The following is a 20176-nucleotide window of genomic DNA, read 5'->3' on the forward strand; positions in this document are numbered from 1 at the left end:
CATCAGTCGTTGGACATGCCCTGATGGACAGGGGACTTTTATATTCATTAATTTTTTACAGGCTTTTTTTTAAATCGGTCATCTTAATGAAAGAAAAATAATTATTGCACTCAAAGTTCTTCTACAAAGCAAATAAAATGTTATTTATAAGAATAGTACTTATGTACATTGTTAATTTAATTCTTAATGTTTTAAAGAAATCAGATCTTTAAAATCTTATCCCGTGGTTTCAGCAGAAGCTTCAAAAGTGGATTTAAAAAATAAGAAAACCAATGTCGAACAAAGGTTATGATTCACAATATTTGTCAGGACGACTTAATTAACAAATCTAACTGTAACCAAGATAAGACTCTTGAATGGAAGAGAATGACCTTGAGTGGAGTCACGCACTTGTGAACGTTGTGTGTAGGGTTAAATCATCCTTTGATAGTGTACTAACACTCCTCTTATCCACTCAAGTCACTCTCCCTGCCTATCCCAAGTACCTATAAAGAATTACACAACAAAAAATGTGGATGGCTCGAACGCCACGAATTACCGCAAATTTTGTTCCCACACACACTCTTCGTTCGCACGTTTGCTAAATGTTAAGCGTAATAAAAGCCAGACACCGTTTCTTTCCTGGCAGGACAGTCGCTTTGTTTACGAGTACATCCAGTAAGTTCGTTACTTTTTCTTTAGCTACAATTATTTTTATATTTTTTTTTATTTAAAATACTATTTTTTAAATTTCGATATTGCTAATATACTTAATAATTATCATCATCATCGCATCAGTCGTTGGACATGCCCTGATGGACAGGGGACTTTTATATTCATTAATTTTTTACAGGCTTTTTTTTAAATCGGTCATCTTAATGAAAGAAAAACAATTATTGCACTCAAAGTTCTTCTACAAAGCAAATAAAATGTTATTTATAAGAATAGTACTTATGTACATTGTTAATTTAATTCTTAATGTTTTAAAGAAATCAGATCTTTAAAATCTTATCCCGTGGTTTCAGCAGAAGCTTCAAAAGTGGATTTAAAAAATAAGAAAACCAATGTCGAACAAAGGTTATGATTCACAATATTTGTCAGGACAACTTAATTAACAAATCTAACTGTAACCAAGATAAGACTCTAGAATGGAAGAGAATGACCTTGAGTGGAGTCACGCACTTGTGAACGTTGTGTGTAGGGTTAAATCATCCTTTGATAGTGTACTAACACTCCTCTTATCCACTCAAGTCACTCTCCCTGCCTATCCCAAGTACCTATAAAGAATTACACAACAAAAAATGTGGATGGCTCGAACGCCACGAATTACCGCAAATTTTGTTCCCACACACACTCTTCGTTCGCACGTTTGCTAAATGTTAAGCGTAATAAAAGCCGGACACCGTTTATTTTGGCTGGACACGGTACAGAAAACATTACTATGTTCGGCTTTATCTGGACACCTGGCAACACTGGGTATATGGAAGTCCTTATAGAATATGTCCAATCTGTTGACGTTCATCGGCAGATGATCATGATGGTGTTACGATGTTCATTAATAACCTGACCCGTAATTTGCCGTGTCATGACAAAACACTGTATCTATAAAACATAATTTGTTAAGAAAATGCACTTCTTTGTTTTTAGTCCACTATTATTTGTTGGAAACAACGTATATGACCTAATTAACTATTAATGCATTTCTCAGTGTTTTAAAAAAATTTGAATGCCAGTATATGTACGTACGAGGGAATCAATTATGGGTGTTTCAACGAAACACTGTATTTGAATATACAGTGTATTGTCATGGTACGGCAGCGTTGGTCTAGCCTAGTGGTTATTCTAATTTGGCTTGATTTGTGTTAGTATGTCGTATGCAGTACTTAATCTTATGTATTCTCTACCTACTTATTACAGGTAGACGGAGAACTAATACGCCTAATACATATTATGGTAAGTTTGTAAAATTTTTCTTTTATCATTATGTTAGTGTAATCGTTGACATTTTCTCGTTTCATTTCTTAAATATAAGTGTGATATATATTTTTATTAATTTTGATTTATTAAAATTTACTTTTCACAGATCGACGAAACCTGGGTGAAAGTAAGTACAAACAATGTCGTTTTAAAAGAATAATGTAGATAACTATTTAGCTATCTAGTATAGCGATTTTATGCATAGAACGATTGTTTTTTGTTCGTCAATTAGAACTCTTTAAATAACCAACCCACAACCTATAGTATTATTTATAAACAGGAGAGAAAGTTTGTAGTATTGTAGGGGTAATATCTGGATCTACTGAACCGATTTCAACCTCTAGAAAGCCACGTTGTTTGTGAGTGTCATAGACTATTTTATCCCCGAGGGATTCTCACGGGAACGGCAGCTTCGTAACTGAAACCGCGTGGCGTCGGCAAATATTATCCCTACTAATCCAATCCCTTGGATTTGGAGTTAAAAGAATCATCCCAGCTTTACATGTAGTATTCTGTAACTTTGCCAGCCTGTTTAATTTTAACATAGGCACTGTTGAACATTTTAACATAGGCACTGTTGAACATTTTAACATAGGCACTGTTGAACATTTTAACATAGGCACATTTGGTGAAACTAAGGGTACCCCTAAACCCTAAAAAGTACAAAACATCAAACGACAGTTATTTTGTCTGACAGTTGTTTGTTTTTGTTTAGAAGGGGATCGTCCAAGTTTTGGTTTCCCTGGATGTGAGTATACATAAATATTATTACCTATATAATATACTAAAGGACGCCCGCGACTTCGTCCGCCCTAAGACCTCCTCAATCCGACCCTCTCGCAAAATCCGTTCTAAGTGGACCTCTGAATTAACTCCCTGCCAAATCTCAACTTTGTACGTCAAGCGGTTATCGAGATATCTTGATGAATGACCTTTCGCATTTATATATCAAGATTTTAATGCTTATTCACCATCATTAATGCCCATTTTTAATATTCTACTAAAAGGCACTAGTATGACATGATGATTAGTAACAGTGATTGTACCATCATTTTGTGGTAAAATAAACAAAACCAAAAAAGACTTACAAATGAAACACCTACTTACGAGAAATTTAATAAGTGGAGAAAAGAACAACAAGTGCATTCACTTAAGGATGGTGTTTTTTTAACAACTATCTCCCATGTTTACCCCTTATACTCATTATTCAATTTCACAGTAATCGGAAATTAAGTTACCGGGTAAAAGCATCTCCCCTAACATCCAAAGTTGTAGCTTTTTGTACCTACATTTAATTTTCAAATAAAATAAAACATTGAATACTGTACCGAGTTATTTTATTTTCTCGCAATCGTAGTGAAAAGAATGGGGATGATGACTAGGTTTGAATATATTGATTTTATGATACATTCGGGTAAATAAGGTCAATGTTAACTAATTTATACATAAAAAGCAAAGATTGTCTGGATATTTGCAAAATAAATGAGATTATAAAATTTCAAAAACTACTAAATTTTTTTTATCGTAATTAGATGAAAATTCATACAGTTTTAGCTTCCTTACATTAAATGTGACATTTTTTAATAAATGAACTATAAAGATAAACGCACAAATAACAAAGATATTAGTAATTTTGTTTGAACGCGCATACAAATCTAACGATCATTACATTGCCTATGACGTCATTTTTTCGAGCCATTTTGTATGGGGCGTTTATCAGGGATCCGCGGCAGCGCCGCAAATCTGACTCTTTAAATCCCTGTAGCTCCGAAAGTATTGATCGCAGATACCCTGTTCCTTTTACAAAATTGCTTTACTATTAGTATACTCTTAATTTATATACAATTTAAAAAACTGTCATCATCCCTATTGTGTAACACGCGGGGTTGAACCGATAATAAACTCGTTTTCTATTTAGGCGGCTCTTGCCCTAAAAATACCTCGTTTAAAATGGGTTATTTTAGCCCCTTGTATAACAATCTACTATATTTTTTTTGCTGGCAAAATAAATATATATACTAACATTGTCTGTATTACAGATGCTGGTCAGGATGATTGTGAGTATGAAATTTATTTAACTTCTTATTAATTCGAAATTGGTTCTTGTTTTCTTAAAAGTACGAGTTTTATGGTGGCGGGCTTATAATACAAAAGAAAATAATTTATTACTTATATACGTGTATTTAACTGAAATTTTTTAAATAATAAGCCTTTTGTTAAGCTTTTAAACTTATAGTTAGTTTTTACGGTGGTGGGCTTCGGCCGAATTTAAGCTAGTTATTAACACGCGGCAAAACTGTCAAGCTTTTAAGCTGTCAAAGCCTTTTTTTAAGCTGTCAAAGTTAGAAATGAAACTGCGGCTTGATCTCGATGGGTTGGGTTTATTTAAACAAACAATGTAGGTACCAATAACTGAGAACATCAACAACTTGGCAAACCGATGGCTTGCCTCATATACCCTAGTATGAACAAGTCATAGCGCGATCCAAAGTGTGAGTGGCGCCATCTAGTACCACTGCACGTAAACAATAACAAAGATTTTATACCAATAGATATGTCAGCAAGGGTATGGTGACAGTTCGTTTCGCTTTTGAAAGTTGGCCGCGTTTCTCAATAATAATACGTATTATGAACGTCATAAGGCAACTATTACCATACCCATGCTATCTGAAAAACACTTTAGCGCGTCGAAAAGTCATATACACAAATAAAACCTAAATATTGTCGTGCACATGTGCGTTCAGTGGAGTAGCTAGTGGCATGCGTGGTGAATTTACAAAACGGAGGTCCTGGGTTCGATCCCCGGCTGGGTCGATTGAGATTTTCTTAATTGGTCCAGGTCTGGCTGGTGGGAGGCTTCGGCCGTGGCTAGTTACCACCCTACCGGCAAAGTCGTACCGCCAGGCGATTTAGTGTTCATCCTCCTAACAAGTTATTCCGCTTCCATCTTAGACTGCATCATCACTTACCATCAAGTGAGATTGTAGGCAAGAGGTAACTTGTAAAGAATATAAAAAAAAAAGCTAAATCGGATCACTTTTTGCGGTGATTAATAATAACCAAATAATATTTGTATAATATCTTATTACCTATTTCTTTTTCACAGTTCAGGCGTCTTTCTTAAGTTTCGGAGAGAGTAAGTTAATTTGTACAATATTAACAGTTTAAAGCTATGTATTTATACAATCGCTTTCGCCTATTTTATTTCAATTTGTGCTTTTGCTGGAATATTTTAATTGTAAACTCTCCTTTATTTATTATTAGCGAAGGGTGAGTCTGGGTCATCAGAGGATGGTGGTATGCGGGGTGAGTAAGAAATTTTTTAATGTCGATATGATATATCGATATTCGATATGTCTATAACTATTATTAATTGATTTTTTTCATAATTTACTATGGGTAATTTATAAGTTTTGTTAATATCTTCTACTTCCGGTAGTGTGTATAAGTTGGAATGTTAACGATGTTATAAAAATGTTTGGGACAATTTTAAACAAATATAGGATAAATAATATTTATTTGCCAAATACTTTACGATACTTTTCGAAGTAAAGGTGTTACTGGTCCTTAAAATCGAGACTCTTCAGAGCGATACAGAAATGAAAAATGTACTAAAAATCTTGTACATTACTTCATTTGAATCTTAGACGAAACAATAATAGCCGTAAGGGAAAATAAGCTGATTTCATTATTTTCACACATCCACCTTTACAAATGTTTATTCACTGATTGATTGTCAGCTGTCTTTGAAAATGCGCGCTGTTAATACTGCGACTTAATAAAGCGAGATTAATGATCGTTATTTGTTTATTCTCAATTTAAATCAGTATTTGAATAATGTTAACTATGTAATGAGTTGGATAAAGTCTCATAAGAGTCATCCGGTGTCTCATTCCAAATTTTCAAAGTTTGAACCCTTTACATTGTGGTATGGATAAGGTAGGGTAATATTTTCTGAGTGACATGCACGTGCATGTCACTCATGTATGGAATGATAGATACGATAGACAATTTGATCACTTCTTACACATTTTTTTAATTTTCAAAGCGTTAACGTATGTTAATGCTAATACATTCTCGGGTCAGTCTGATACGAACCGTCGCATCAGTAATTTTCAATATTATTCAAGAAAAATGGCGTCTTATTTTTTTTAATATTTTAAAAACTGTTCACTAAAACTAAAGAAATAAGATAGAGTATTTCTTTATATGTTTTGATTATTATATTAATTTACGTAATTGTTGTTGTATATGCGGTTTTAAGGAGATGCGTGACGTTTGTTTTTTTTTAAATGGATTTCACCGGCTTCAGAACGTTGCTTGTAATGACTGACTCTGGTTACTCTGTGGTGGCACTGTACATATAATATTTTATATAATGATAAACATTGATGAATAACATAATACATTTTAACGGCGTAACTAATACTTTACCTATACAAACTTACCAAAATAATCTAGTTCATCAACACCGTCATCATCATCTTTGTATTTCGGTTAATGTCATCTCTACTAATGAACTGAGAGCATGTTAGAGCTAGACATACCTTATTTTGGGGCTGCTGAAAGTCAGAGTATGCTCCACACCCTCAGACCAGTTAATTATTGTATTGGACATGCCTCTAGACTTTTCTGACAAAGTATATGATCAACGATTGATTGCCATTTATTGTATTTATGTTTCATAGTTGGAATCGTGTTCGTCGGATAAAGAGCTCTGTAAAAATACCTTTTTGTGTAGTTGAATGGAGTAAAAAACAGGCAAAACTTCTAGTTTAGTATAAGATATATACCAAATCTAAGCTTGTTTTCCTTAGATAATGACAGACAATTTTGTTCACTAACTAGGGTGCGATACTGGTCCTTTCTACGAGTGTAATTGGTCTGAGTCCACACCACAGGTAGGTAAGTATTTAACGGTGGTGGCCAACCATGGAGTTTGTTATAGCATTTCAAGAGTCCAGACTCCAGACCATCAACCGTCCAAGTATATGGCGTATTTTTAATATTTCTAAAATAAGATATGTCTGGCTTTAGCTCACGGTCTATAATACTTCAACACTCTTAAGAATTTAGGGTATATTTTTAACCGACTTCAAAAAGGAGGAGGTTCTCAATTCGGTCGGTTTTTTTTTTTTTTTTTTTATGTATGTACACCGATTACTCAAAGACGCCTGGACCGATTTCAAAAATTCTTTTTTTGTTTGAAACGGTATAGTCCCCATTTGGTCCCATTGCCATCATGTCAAGATCTGATGATGGAATCCTGGAGAAATTGAGGAGATCTTTCGAAAATTATATGGGTATCTAGTGTGTTCGTATACTTTTCCATTTAGTACTTTTAAGCACTTGATTAATTTGTATTTTTGAGACCTTTCCACATAGATAGGTTGTGACTTTCATTTAAGGGTTTGGTGATGAAGACCAAGGACAGTTAAGGGAACTCTACCCGCACCGTCGTACGATTAACATTGTTTCACAGTTGCTCCGTATTTATTTATTCTAAATCATATGTTAAAGTTATCAAAGTCACACAAGCAATATATTTTAGTGTAGTGTTTGAAATAACCTTGCGAATAGTGATTGAATCGTGAAGATTGGACGAGTGAATCGTGAGTTATTAACATTTTAAGAAACCGAACGGTTGGTCATTTGATTAATTCCTGACCTACGACAACTCGCAAAGTTACCGCTTACGTCACGAACATAATCCACGCACTGTTCTGCACTTTAATTTAGCGCCTGATAATTATTAATAGCGCTGCTGTTAGTCGGGACTTTTGATAGCATATTTCAATCAGTAATATAATATTACCAAATGAGTACCAAAATTATGAAATCCAAAAAGTGCGCTGCATGCTCTGTAGATATAGAATCGATAGAACAACTTAAGTGCGTCACGTGCGGCTTACGCTACCACATCGATTGCGTTAGTTCTATTAAAAAGAAATATAAAGAGCTTACTTCGGAGTACAAAACAAAATGGGTGTGTCCATCATGCCGATCAAAGCAGCCAAAAGGAGATAACACTAACACACCTGTACGTGGTACAAGCTGTTCACCTCATGAAACGGGTGCTTCTTATGTTACTCATAGACGCCTACAGCCCCAAGAACAATATCACGACGATCTCACACTGGATAACGTCAAGCACCTCATCCAAGAAGAAATGAAAATCTTATTAGGTAACATAGAAAAAAATATTACAAAAATAATAGATAGCAAAACGAAAGAAATGGCAAAGGAAATCACCGAAATAAAGGATGCTATTTGTTTCATCAATAACCAATATGAAGACTTTAAAACGGAATTACAAGGAAAGATTACGCAAGTAAATATTCTCAAAGAGGAAAATGAAAACCTGAAATCCACTGTAAAGGATCTCAACAACCGACTCAATGTAATCGAGCAGCACTCGCGTATGTGTAATCTCGAAATTCAATGCCTACCAGAACACAAAACCGAAAATTTACCTAGCATCATTGCGCAAATAGGCAAGGTAACGGGAAGCTGTATTTCAGACATGGATATACATAAGTGCACAAGAATTGCCAAAATAAACCCAGATAATGGACGCCCACGATCAGTGGTTGTAAAATTCTCTAGTCCGCGCACTCGTGATACATTTCTTGCTGGAGTAATTAAATTTAATAAGAAGCACAAAGATGACAAACTTAATACTAGCCATATTGGTATAGGAGGAGACAAAAAACCGTTATATGTCGTAGAACACCTAACACCTGAGCTAAAAAAAATACACGCTTTTGCTCGATCAACGGCAAAGAAATTAATGTACAAATTTGTGTGGATAAAAAACGGTCGTGTATTCCTGCGAAAAAGTGATGTATCTGAGCATATTGTGGTGCGAAGTATTGAACAACTGGAGCAATTAACTTCCTAGATTATATTTATCTTTATATGCTTAGTCTCTAATATTTATTCTGTTAACATACGATAATTTAAGAATATACTATCAAAATGTTAGGGGAATCCGTAGCAAAACACAAGAAGTGAAACTAAATATTTTATCAACTGATTTTGACCTTATAATTTTTACTGAGACCTGGCTTAACGATGGGGTATTTGATGGTGAATTTATCGATAGCCGCTACACAATTTATCGTAGGGATAGGAATCAAACAAATATAAACAAAATAAAAAATGGAGGAGGAGTTTTGATCGCTGTAAAAAATAACTTAAAATCATGCCGTGTCAATACCTGGGAAAGCACTTACGAAGACTTATGGGTTAAAATTGAATTAGGTACCAAACAAGATGAAATAAATCACCTAGTCATTTGTGCTACATATTTGCCACCCCCCCTCAAAACTGCTTCATTTAATGATTTTTTGAATAATACATCTAAATCGATTAGCGAAGTTGATAAAATCTTACTAATAGGAGACTTCAATTTGGGTACACTACAATGGTCAAAAGTTCCAGAACTAGAATGCTTACACCCCACCAGTAACTGCAACTTAGGTTCTAGCTTTATTGACTTCATGGAAGAATGCGAACTAAAGCAATTCAACTCCGTTGTCAATACTAATAACCGGATACTTGATTTAGTTCTATCAAACATAGCACAAATTTCAGTCAACGAAAGCAATCCTATAAGTGTCATTGACAGCCATCATCCTCCACTATACATAAAGTTCAAATTGGATACTGGTACAAATTTAAAGGAAAAGTCTGCTGAAAGGTTTAACTTCTTTAAGGCCAATTACAACGCTATAATAAAGGATTTAGATGATACACCGTGGCTAGATATATTCCAAAACATAAATGATGTCAATACCATGCTTACTATTTTCTACGACAAATTAAACTCAATTATTGAAAATCATGTTCCGAAAACCAGACCTAAAAATCATAAATTTCCGTTTTGGTATAGTTATAAATTAATCTCTTTGTTAAACCTAAAGAACAAATTTAGAATTAAAGTTAAAATTTATAAAAATCCTTTAGATAAACTGAAGTTCGAAACGTACAGATCAGAATGTAATAATTTAATTCAAAAATGTTATGATGCTTATATCAACTCAATTGAATGTAATTTATCGAAAAATCCCAAATACTTCTGGACACATCTTAAAAATATAAAAAAGACGCCAAATACGTATCCAGCTGATATGGTTCTCAACGATAAGAAGGCAACAGATGGCTTAAGTGTATGCAATCTTTTTTCTGAATTTTTCGCCTCCGTCTTCGACAACATTGACGTCACTGAAGATTATTCTTATCCAGTGGATCAGATTAATAACAATTATCTATGTTCTATAACTATCTCACGTAAGGAAGTTATTCAAAAGCTAAAAAGACTCGATATTAAGAAGGGTGCTGGTCCTGACAACCTACCCCCATTATTTATTAATAGATGCGCTGTCCCTTTAGCACTACCTGTTTGTTTAATCTTTAATAAATCTCTTCATACAGGTTGTTTTCCCGATTTGTGGAAATGCGCAAGGATTGTGCCTATTTACAAAAAAGGTGGCCGCGAAATTATCACTAACTATAGACCCATTTCTATTCTATCAGTGCTGCCGAAAGTATTTGAATCCCTTATACATCCTGTACTGTCTCGTCACGTCCAGCACACTCTTTCTGATGCTCAGCACGGTTTTGTTACTGCCCGATCCACTATTACAAACCTATCAAATTTTGCAACCTTCATAACAGATCTAGTCGACTCTCGCCAACAAGTAGATGCCATCTACACCGACTTCTCCAAGGCATTCGACAAGGTCAATCACAAACTGTTGGTTGTAAAACTTTCATCGTTTGGCGTGGGTGGATCGCTTCTTTCGTGGCTCTCTTCGTATCTATGTGATAGGTATTCTTTCGTGGCAGTTAAAGGTCATACATCCAAAACTTACAAAGCACCCTCGGGAGTTCCCCAGGGTTCAATTTTGGGTCCATTATTATTTAACATATTCATAAATGACATAACAACTTGCTTTCATAATTCAAAATATTATATTTTTGCTGATGATCTAAAATTTGCCAGAAAAATCTCCGACAGTAACGATTCTGCTTTACTGCAAGACGACATCAACAGAGTCACGGTTTGGTGTAAATGTAACGGCATGGAGCTGAACCCAGCCAAATGCTCTTTTATAAGTTTCACGCGAAAACGTACTTTGTTTGATGCCAGATACGCAATCAACAATAGCTACCTACGAAGAGTGGATTACATCCGAGATTTGGGAATAACCTTTGACACCAAACTACGTTTTAACTACCACGTTGACACAATTTGTAGATCTGCGCGCAAAATGCTAGGGTTCATCATTAGAAACTCTAAGCCTTTTAAAAAACTAGAAACTAAAAAGCTTCTGTTTAAAAGCCTCGTCAGAAGTAAACTCGAGTACGGGACAGTAATTTGGAATCCTTCATACCAAATCCACAAAGATCGCCTAGAAAGCATCCAGAGACGTTTTACACGCATCCTCTCTGGACCAAATAATAGAGCATCCTACTCTACTCGTCTTACAAAATTCAAGTTGATTTCGTTGTCAGACAGGCGTAAGATGCATGACATTATGTTTCTATACAAGCTTATAAATGGGACCATAGACGACGCAGAGTTGCTAGGCCAGGTCACTTTCAACATTCCTCGTCGTATGCCTCGGTACCCGATTCATACCTTTCGACAAAAACACTACAAAACAAACCTTGGCAACCACTCAGTTTTACCCCGGATTTGTAAACTCTACAGGGAATTCATTGCCAAAAATAAGTCCATTGACTTACACAGTGACAAGTTGCATCTTTTCAAATCCAAAATTTTAAAAACTTTTCTTAAGAGCTCCGTTCAATAATTCGATCTGTAATATTCTCATCATAAGTTGTGACTTAAAAAATACCTAATTTATGTTTTTATTATTTTACCAATGTATAATTAATTAATTAAGCCATACTGTTATAATTGTAATTTTTATTCATAATTTGTAAAATGTATAATTGTAATTCTCTCATAATCATTCTTCATTTTATAAACATGTAATTCTCTCTCCACTTATAATTTTAAAATTTTAAAGTTCTCGTTTAAATTTTTTCTTTTGGTTTTTGTCAAAATGTGTAAATTCAAATTTATATTTTGTTTTTTTTTCTTTCTATTTGTCAATTTTAATTTCTATTATTCGTACGACCTATACTTTTTGCATGCTGTGGCTACCTATAAGTAAAATTATATGTGTTATGCTACCCTTATTTGTAAAATATTTTATATGTGTTCATATAATTTTGTTGGTGGTCCAAATAAATAAATAAATAAATAAATAAATAAACTCCTTAACAGTTTACAGTAACTACCTTGTGTTTGGCCTTGATTAATTCGTATTGCTGAGAACTATCTATCTAGATGAGTTGTGTCTGTTATTAGGGGTCTGATGATGAAGACCAAGGTCAATTGTCAATTAAGGGAACCCCTTAACGGTTTACGGTAGCTACCTTGTGCTTGGGCTTGATTAATTTGTATTGCTGAGAATTTTGTACCAAGATGGGTTGTGCCTGTCATTAGGGGACTGATGTATTCGTTTGAGATGAAATTTTACACTAAAAATGGAAAAATAATAAAAATTTTAATAAAAAAAATACAACCGACTTCAAAACCTAAAAACGTACCCACTAAACTAAAAAGCGAAAAATAACATCATAATATGTTCTACCTGCTGATCAGTATGAAGGCGGTGCTTAGCCGGTGTTGTCTTAATTTAAGCCATTTCTGACAGGACCACATGAAACAACACTGTCTGCCAAATCTAAATCTATAAGATATTCTCACATGGCTTGAATTAATACATCACCGGCTTTGCACCGCCTTCATACTGATCAGCAGGTAGAACATATTATGATATTATTTTTCGCTTTTTAGTTTAGTGGGTACGTTTTTAGGTTTTGAAGTCGGTTGAATTTTTTTTATTAAAACTTTTGTATGTAGAAATAAATTCCACAACCATCGTCTGGATGCTTGATTGTTATATATCAACTTCCAGCCGATTTAAAAATACTTTCTATATTTTAATGTTTTTAGTAAATAAAACTACCTACTATTGATGCTACGTTTATATTTTTGATTTTTTAAATTAATTTTTATGTGATTTCTTAGGGAGTGGAGGATTTTCTGGACCAGTAGGTCCTTCTGGCAGTTTTTACCAGGGTAAGCTTAGTACATACTTAAATAGCATACATATTACATAACGCCCTTTCTTCTTATCTTACTTATCTTTCAAACGATGGCAATATTAATATCTAATACTGATACTTGTGAAAACCGCATAAAAATTAGTTTGGCAGTTTCGTAGATTAACGGAAAGACACAGATAAATTAATCAGTAGACAAAAATATTTTTTGTTGCTTTTTACTTTTTTTATTGCCCACTCTTAATTTTGGTGTTGAATTACGCACTCACTATAAATTCGTTTAAAGTCCAATGTGTTTTTAGTGCGTACATTTTTCAGTATATTTTGGACTAGCTGACGGCAGTTTCACCCGCGTGGTTCCCGTTCCCGTAGGAATACGGGGATAATATGTAGCCTTCCTCAATAAACGGGCTATCTAATACTGAAAGAATTTTTCAAATCGGATCAGTAGTTCCTGAGATTAGCGCGTTCAAACAAAAGAACTCTTCATTTTTATAATATTAGTATAGATTGCGTATATGCCTCCACTTCAACAGCATTTCGTTAAAGGTAATTTTGGTTACAATTATTATCTATCAGGCGTCCACGTGGTTGATTTTAATGGATAATGGATAACTCTATTCCGCATGTCCTTTTTATTTAAGTAGACAGTGGGTAGTAGGTCACTACTCAAAGATAAGCATAATATATTTTTAGCAGAAGCTTCAAAAGTGGATTTAAAAAATAAGAAAACCAATGTAGAACAAAGGTTATTCACAATATTTGTCAGGAAAATTTAATTAACAAATCAAACTCTAAGCAAAATAAGACCCTAGAATGGAAGAGAATGACCTTGAGTGGAGTCACGCACTTGTGAACGTTGTGTGTAGGGTTAAAGACGTCTTTGACAGTTAACTAACACTCCCCTTTTCCACTAAAGTCACTCTCCCCGCCTATCCGAATTAACGCATATAGAATTCCACAACAAATTCAAGTCTCTAGTCTACTATTCTTTCTTTCTACAATATTATAATTAGGTATCTACATTACATAAATGTGTTTTACTCTTAAAGTTTGATCCGTCATTGATTCCTCTTATTTTTTATTGGGTTTTTGATTATTGTGACACAAAGTCTTATCTCAAAGAACAAATTTGTCAATGGTTTAGAGTCAGTGTGAACAGAATGACTCTGCATCTTTTGATTTTCTTTTATATCTACTTAATCTATACTAATATTATAAAGCTGAAGAGTTTGTTTGTTTGTTTGTTTGTTTGATTGAAGCGCTAATCTCAGGAATTACTGGTCCGATTTGAAAAATTCTTTCAGTGTTAGATAGCCCATTTATCGAGGAAGGCTATAGGCTATATATTACGGGAACGGGAACCACGCGGGTGAATTATTACCATGTAGATTGTAGATATACTTCTTTCTACTGTTTTTTTACATTAGTACCTATATTTTTATTATTATATTTTTGTATTATAGGTAAAACTGGAGTAGGTATATTTTTACAATTTTTAGTATTTTTTGTTTCACTGTACATATTTCATAAAGTTTACAAGTTATAGATTGTTTGTAATATTTTTAGGTGGTGGAGGAGGAGGAGGAGGCTACGGTGCTATCCATGGAAGCTATGGTGGCTACGGTGGTAAGATAACTAATATAATTCCTCTTGATAAAAATCTAATCAAGAATAAATTATTACTGTAGTCATGTCAATAGTTATTATTATTTCAACTGTTGCTTTTATTTGTTATATCTATCACTACTACTTTCTGTTTTTACTGATATTTTTTTCTTAATTAAACACTCGCAAATTAAAAAAAAATTAGCAAATGAAGAAATTATATTACTGTAGTAATGTCTATAGTTATTATTATTTCTATTGTTGCTTTTATTTGTTATACGAGTATCTATTATTATTACTTTCTGTTCTTACTGATATTTTTTTCTTAATTAAACACTCGCAAATTTTGAAATATTAGCAAATGAAGAATAATATTACTGTATGCATGTCTATTGTTATTATTATTTCCACTGCTGCTTTTATTTGTTTCATCTAATTTCTGTTCTTTCTGAAAATTTTCGTGTCACAAAAGTTGGTATACACTTTCAAATTTTAATAAGCAAATTAAAGTTCAATGTGCTTTATTCGTGTGTGTAATTTTATATTGTATTTTGAATTACGTGATTTTCTCATAGGATTACCAGCCTTGCCTCCGCGTGACAGTTATTTTGTAAAAGGTAATTTTAGCTACAATTATTTTATCTACGGGGAACCTTCGACATCGTGGTTTATTTTCATGGGTAACTCTTTTCCGCATGTCTATAGTCGTATGAGTTAATGTTCTATATGAGTTTTTGTTCATGATTAGCTGAAATATAAGTTTAATAATAATTTATTTATGAAAATAGCATGAAAGTCTTTAATTGCTTGTTAAATGTCCAGCGAGAAAGACAGAACTTTGACAAAAATCGTTTCCTTAATCTTATTTTATATTGTATACTAAAAACTCGTCTCCTTTTACTCTTCTTTTGACTTCCTATTTTGATTTGGAACTGCAATGTGTTTTATAATATTGTATCAATCATACAATATTTTAGATTTAATATTTTGTGTGCCCCAATTAAACTTAAGGTAAAATATACAAAACGGTTGTAAGATCTGTCGTGCTGTATGGATCAGAATGTTGGGCGGTGAAAGGGACGGATAGTAAACGAATGCATGTGAACGAAATGTGTATGTTGAGATGGATGTGTGGTGTGACAAAAATAGATAAAATAAGGAATGAGTATATAAGAGGAAGTCTGAAGGTGGCGCCAGTGACAGAAAAATTGAGGAGTAGAAGGTTAGCTTGGTATAGACATGTAATGTGTAGGGAGGAAAGTCATATTACTAGAAAATGTTGAATGTGCAAGTGGAAGGACATATGAGGAGAGGAAGGCCAAAGAAGAGATGGTTAGATTTTGTGAAAGAGGACATGTGTGTAAAAAGAGTGGATGATGAGTTGACGAGTAATAGAGACGAATGGAAAAGATTGACATATTTTTCCGACCCCACTTAAGTGGGATAAGGGTAAGGAGGTGATGATGATGATTTTGTGTGCCCTAATTGTCAATTTGTCCAAATTTACATAAAAAGGCGTCTGGCCTGGTCGATATTATTAACATTCTCTATAAGTAAAACTAATTTAGTTTTCTTTAGTTTGAAATTGTCGGACCAACCGTAATCTAAGCCCAAAATGATTTAGCTCTAACATTCTTGTGCTGCGCATCCGAAGTAAAACGTAAGTACCTACAACAATGAAGGTAATTTAGGTTATATTTAAGTTAAGAAATTATTTGCTTATCAAACGCTCAAGTACTGTCGTCATAAATACAGATATTCTGAATTAAAAAGTAATTTTAAAACCAATTTTCCACAGTATCATAATTGTTAGATACTTATTCGAACTTAATAGCAGGAGGATTTTAATTCAGAATGTTATTAATAATTATTATAGACTACCTATTTACCTAGTATTTAGTTATTACTTACCTGTTTAACACATTTTCATTTAATGACATAGTTGTTGAAATCTACTTAACAATTAAAGTGCTGATAGACTTGAGCATTCACTTGTAAAAGACAATCGAGCATTCGGCGTTTTTATATTTGTCAAACTGAACAACGAGCCGAGCCAAGCATAGAGCCAAATATTGCTACCAACACCTTGAGAATACTAGCAAATGTTCCAATCGATGCTCGTTAAAGATATTCTTTGCCGGTGTCTATAATATAAAAGCTACAAGCAAATTTGCTCGTTAGAATGTTCGCCAGAACGCTCGATAGTAAGCTCGTTAAAATGTTGTATTTTTCTGTGATGTAACATTCGCACGAATGCTCATTACAAGTGAATGCTCAAGTCTATCAGCACTCTTAAAGCAAGTACACATTAGGCGTTATGCGGGCGTTAATAGCGTACATACACCACGCTCATCATGGCGTTATACGAGCGCAGTCCAGGTATCCATACTACTGGTTCAGTACAGAAATGGACGTCGAAGCGCGCGCCTAAATGTGCAACAACTTCTTCTTCTTTGTCGCTGCGCTCTTGACAGAGCGGTCGTGGTCTTTAGGACGTGTTGGAGGCAGAATACGCCTCACGAGCATTCGCCACTTCTCATTTTGACAGAAACAGGAGCGCATGCTTGCGTGTGTATACCTTCGAACCAGCGCCGGCGCCGGCGAAGTAAATTTTAAAATGGAGCGAGATCCAATTATGGCGCCTCTCCTGTTTGCTCCTAATAATATGCAGACCTATGCCAAATTATGAGTGTAAAGTAAGAATGGAACGCGAAGATCTCGACCATACTCTGGTGTGACCAATTGAAAATCAGGCGCAGTATCGTCTAGGATTATCAAAGCGCGCGCTTCGTAACGCCTAATATGTACTCGCTCTTATGTTAATGGTGCTCAAAAAATTGTACTGTTGTATAATTATCATTATTTCTTATATAGGATCTCAGTATACAACCACACCTCCCCTGTATACAACGTATCTCACTACACCTCGGGATATATCTCCGTACCACCTGGAACACTTTGATTGGACCAGCTCGTTACTCAACGACGCCAAGGACTCGATCGTGTTCAACCTCAATGGGACCGAAGTCATCCTGAAGCTGTCTAGAGATGTTGACGTAAGCACACTCTTAGTACTTTAAAAAGGACAACGGGCACCAATGTTTGAAAACTATACTTAGGCCGTTATGTGAAATATTTCATTTTACATAACGGCCTTTAACTGAATAGATAGAATAAGAACTTTACGATAACAAGGATGCTTAATTGCCACGTTATCTAGCTGTCGGAATTGTACCTACGGCCTTACATGCAGAAGTAAAGGTCATTATCGACTTGGTCAATACCAAATACTAATATTATAAAGCTGAGGAGTTTGTTTGTTTGATTGAACGTGCTAATATCAGGAACGATCCGATTGGAAAAATGCTTTCAGTGTTAGATAGCCCATTTATCGAGGAAAGCTGTAGGCTATATATTATCCCCGTATTCCTGCGGGAATGGGAACTACGCGGTTGTAACCGCGCGGCGTCAGCTAGTCAGATAAAGTACTCGTCATAATTAAATTCATAATTATTAAAGCTGTACCAATATATAGTGTAAAATCCGTTTAACCATACACTCCCTAAAACGTCGAAAGAACTTGACGTCTTGGCCATTATCATTATCATATTCTGATAGATTCCGTTTCAAAATCAAAGATTATCGCTCCGTATTCTATACTCATAGCGGGGGAGAGATCAGGGTCTGTAGGGTCTGATCGATCACGTAACCTGTCGATAGCAAATGTCCTTTCCATACATTTTTTTATATTCGAATAGTTTGCGATTGTAGAAACAGAATCCACGTGTCACATGGTTACAACCCTGGTCTTGTAATAGTTCTTTAAAATATGCTAATATTATTTCAAAATTATGTCGCAGTACATAGGCCTTTTCAAGATCAAGAGGCCTATGTCCAGCAATGGACGTCTATCGGCTGATAAGAAATGTCGTAGTAAAGTAATAAGACCAAGGTACTGGATGCTCGCACTTTGAAAGTCCATACAAAAGGATTATGACAGTAAACGTCCAGTTATCATTGTAACTGATATTAAAAAGCTTTAATGGTTTGAACAGCCGCCGAAAGCTGATGATGGAGACAGCGAGTGTTCAAGCAGCAAGGCTCAAGTGGGAGACGATGGAGCAGGCAGCGTGTGCGTCTACATAACGCGGTGCTACGCTGCTCGTAGCATCACCGCTTTAGACTATCAGAAGAGCTACTGCGTTGTCAACAACAGGTAAACAAAATATTTGTCGGTCGGCTCGTGTCGTCATGAGTCGAGATAGTACGAAGCTAGGTGAGAAGTAGTGGGAGACCGAGTGCTGGTGGTATAAGAGGTAGCTCATTCTTGTCGTGGCGTTCGATCCGTCTACACCAGTGATTCCCAAAGTGGTCTATATCGACCCCTAGGGGTCTATGACAACCTGTAATGGGTCTACGTCAGCGAAAAAAAATTTTGTTTGTTAAATTTGGGGGTTTAAAAAGAAAATGGGGTAATTAAAAAGAAAATGGGGGTCCACGATAGTGGATCTCAACACATACACTGATACTTACATCATACTATCTTATAATATGAAAACATATACATTATTTATAAAAGTACCTATGAAGTAAAAAAAATATTATATATGTTTATAAAATTGTGTAAGTTGTAGGATGTTGGTATTCGCTTTGTGGTCGCAATACATTTTGAACTTTTAAAACCTGAGAAAATAAAACATTTACTTTAAGTTTTTAACACTAACCTTCACTACAGTTAGAAATTTACAAGAAAGGAGGCTTGGCCCTGTAGTCAAAACAGAGAATAAACTGCAAAGACAGTCTTATTGCTTTTTGCAAATTAAAACGACTAAATCTAATTTCTGTTCCTCAGGTATGCTGGAGTTTGCTGTGCAAGATCTGACGTTGACAAAAATTAAATTAAGATAACTTTTATAAATAAATGTTTAAATATGACTTAATAAATGGGCTATTTTTTCTAACCACCACTACACCACCACCAATAATTTATCATCATCATCATCATCATCATCATCATCATCATCATCATCATCATCATCATCATCATCATCATCCTCATCATCATCATCATCAATACATATACAGAGTGTTGCCGAGTATTTCATAACTTGAAGTTTTTTTAACTAACAAAAAAAGCTTTTTATGTTTTCACACAAAGTAATTCAAATAATTCCTACTATCCATATCGTAGTGTAAAGACTGTCGATATCGACGAGATATTGCAACTGACACTCCGCACTTCACTTGTAAGCTACTTCATGATATTTATCAATGAATAAGTTTGGCTAGGTCATAATTTTAGGATTCAAAGAACATAATTTAAGATCTATTAACAAAAGAAATAATTTCACTCTGAAAATATTCATTTTAGAATACATGTTTAGACATTTTTAATGAATTAAAGAATATAACCCTAGAGTTATGGAAAATACTCCCAAACATCCTGTATAAATAAATTTAAAGTATC

At 34.5% G+C, this 20176-nt stretch overlaps 1 protein-coding gene across 12 annotated transcripts in view; it reads left to right on the plus strand.

The window, feature by feature from the left end:
* The window catches only part of LOC112058428 (inter-alpha-trypsin inhibitor heavy chain H4), a 37695-nt gene extending 18042 nt beyond the window's left edge, over positions 1-19653 (plus strand). For 3 of the 12 annotated variants that reach the window (XM_024099266.2, XM_052891635.1, XM_024099267.2), the window contains 6 exons: positions 13067-13117; positions 14671-14730; positions 15285-15326; positions 17584-17765; positions 18765-18925; positions 19562-19653. In XM_024099266.2, coding sequence (XP_023955034.2) covers positions 13067-13117; positions 14671-14730; positions 15285-15326; positions 17584-17765; positions 18765-18925; positions 19562-19607 — 542 coding nt within the window. In that variant the 3' untranslated portion in view covers positions 19608-19653. Of the gene's footprint in view, positions 1-1896; positions 1933-2062; positions 2084-2671; positions 2705-3995; positions 4014-5062; positions 5093-5220; positions 5263-13066; positions 13118-14670; positions 14731-15284; positions 15327-17583; positions 17766-18764; positions 18926-19561 lie in introns of all 12 variants that reach the window. The other 9 variants (XM_052891636.1, XM_052891638.1, XM_052891639.1 and 6 more) reach the window with 6 other exon arrangements.
* The last annotated feature ends 523 nt before the right edge of the window (positions 19654-20176 follow it).

This window comes from Bicyclus anynana, chromosome 4 (genome assembly GCF_947172395.1).
Source record: "Bicyclus anynana chromosome 4, ilBicAnyn1.1, whole genome shotgun sequence".
NCBI lineage: Eukaryota > Metazoa > Arthropoda > Insecta > Lepidoptera > Nymphalidae > Bicyclus > Bicyclus anynana.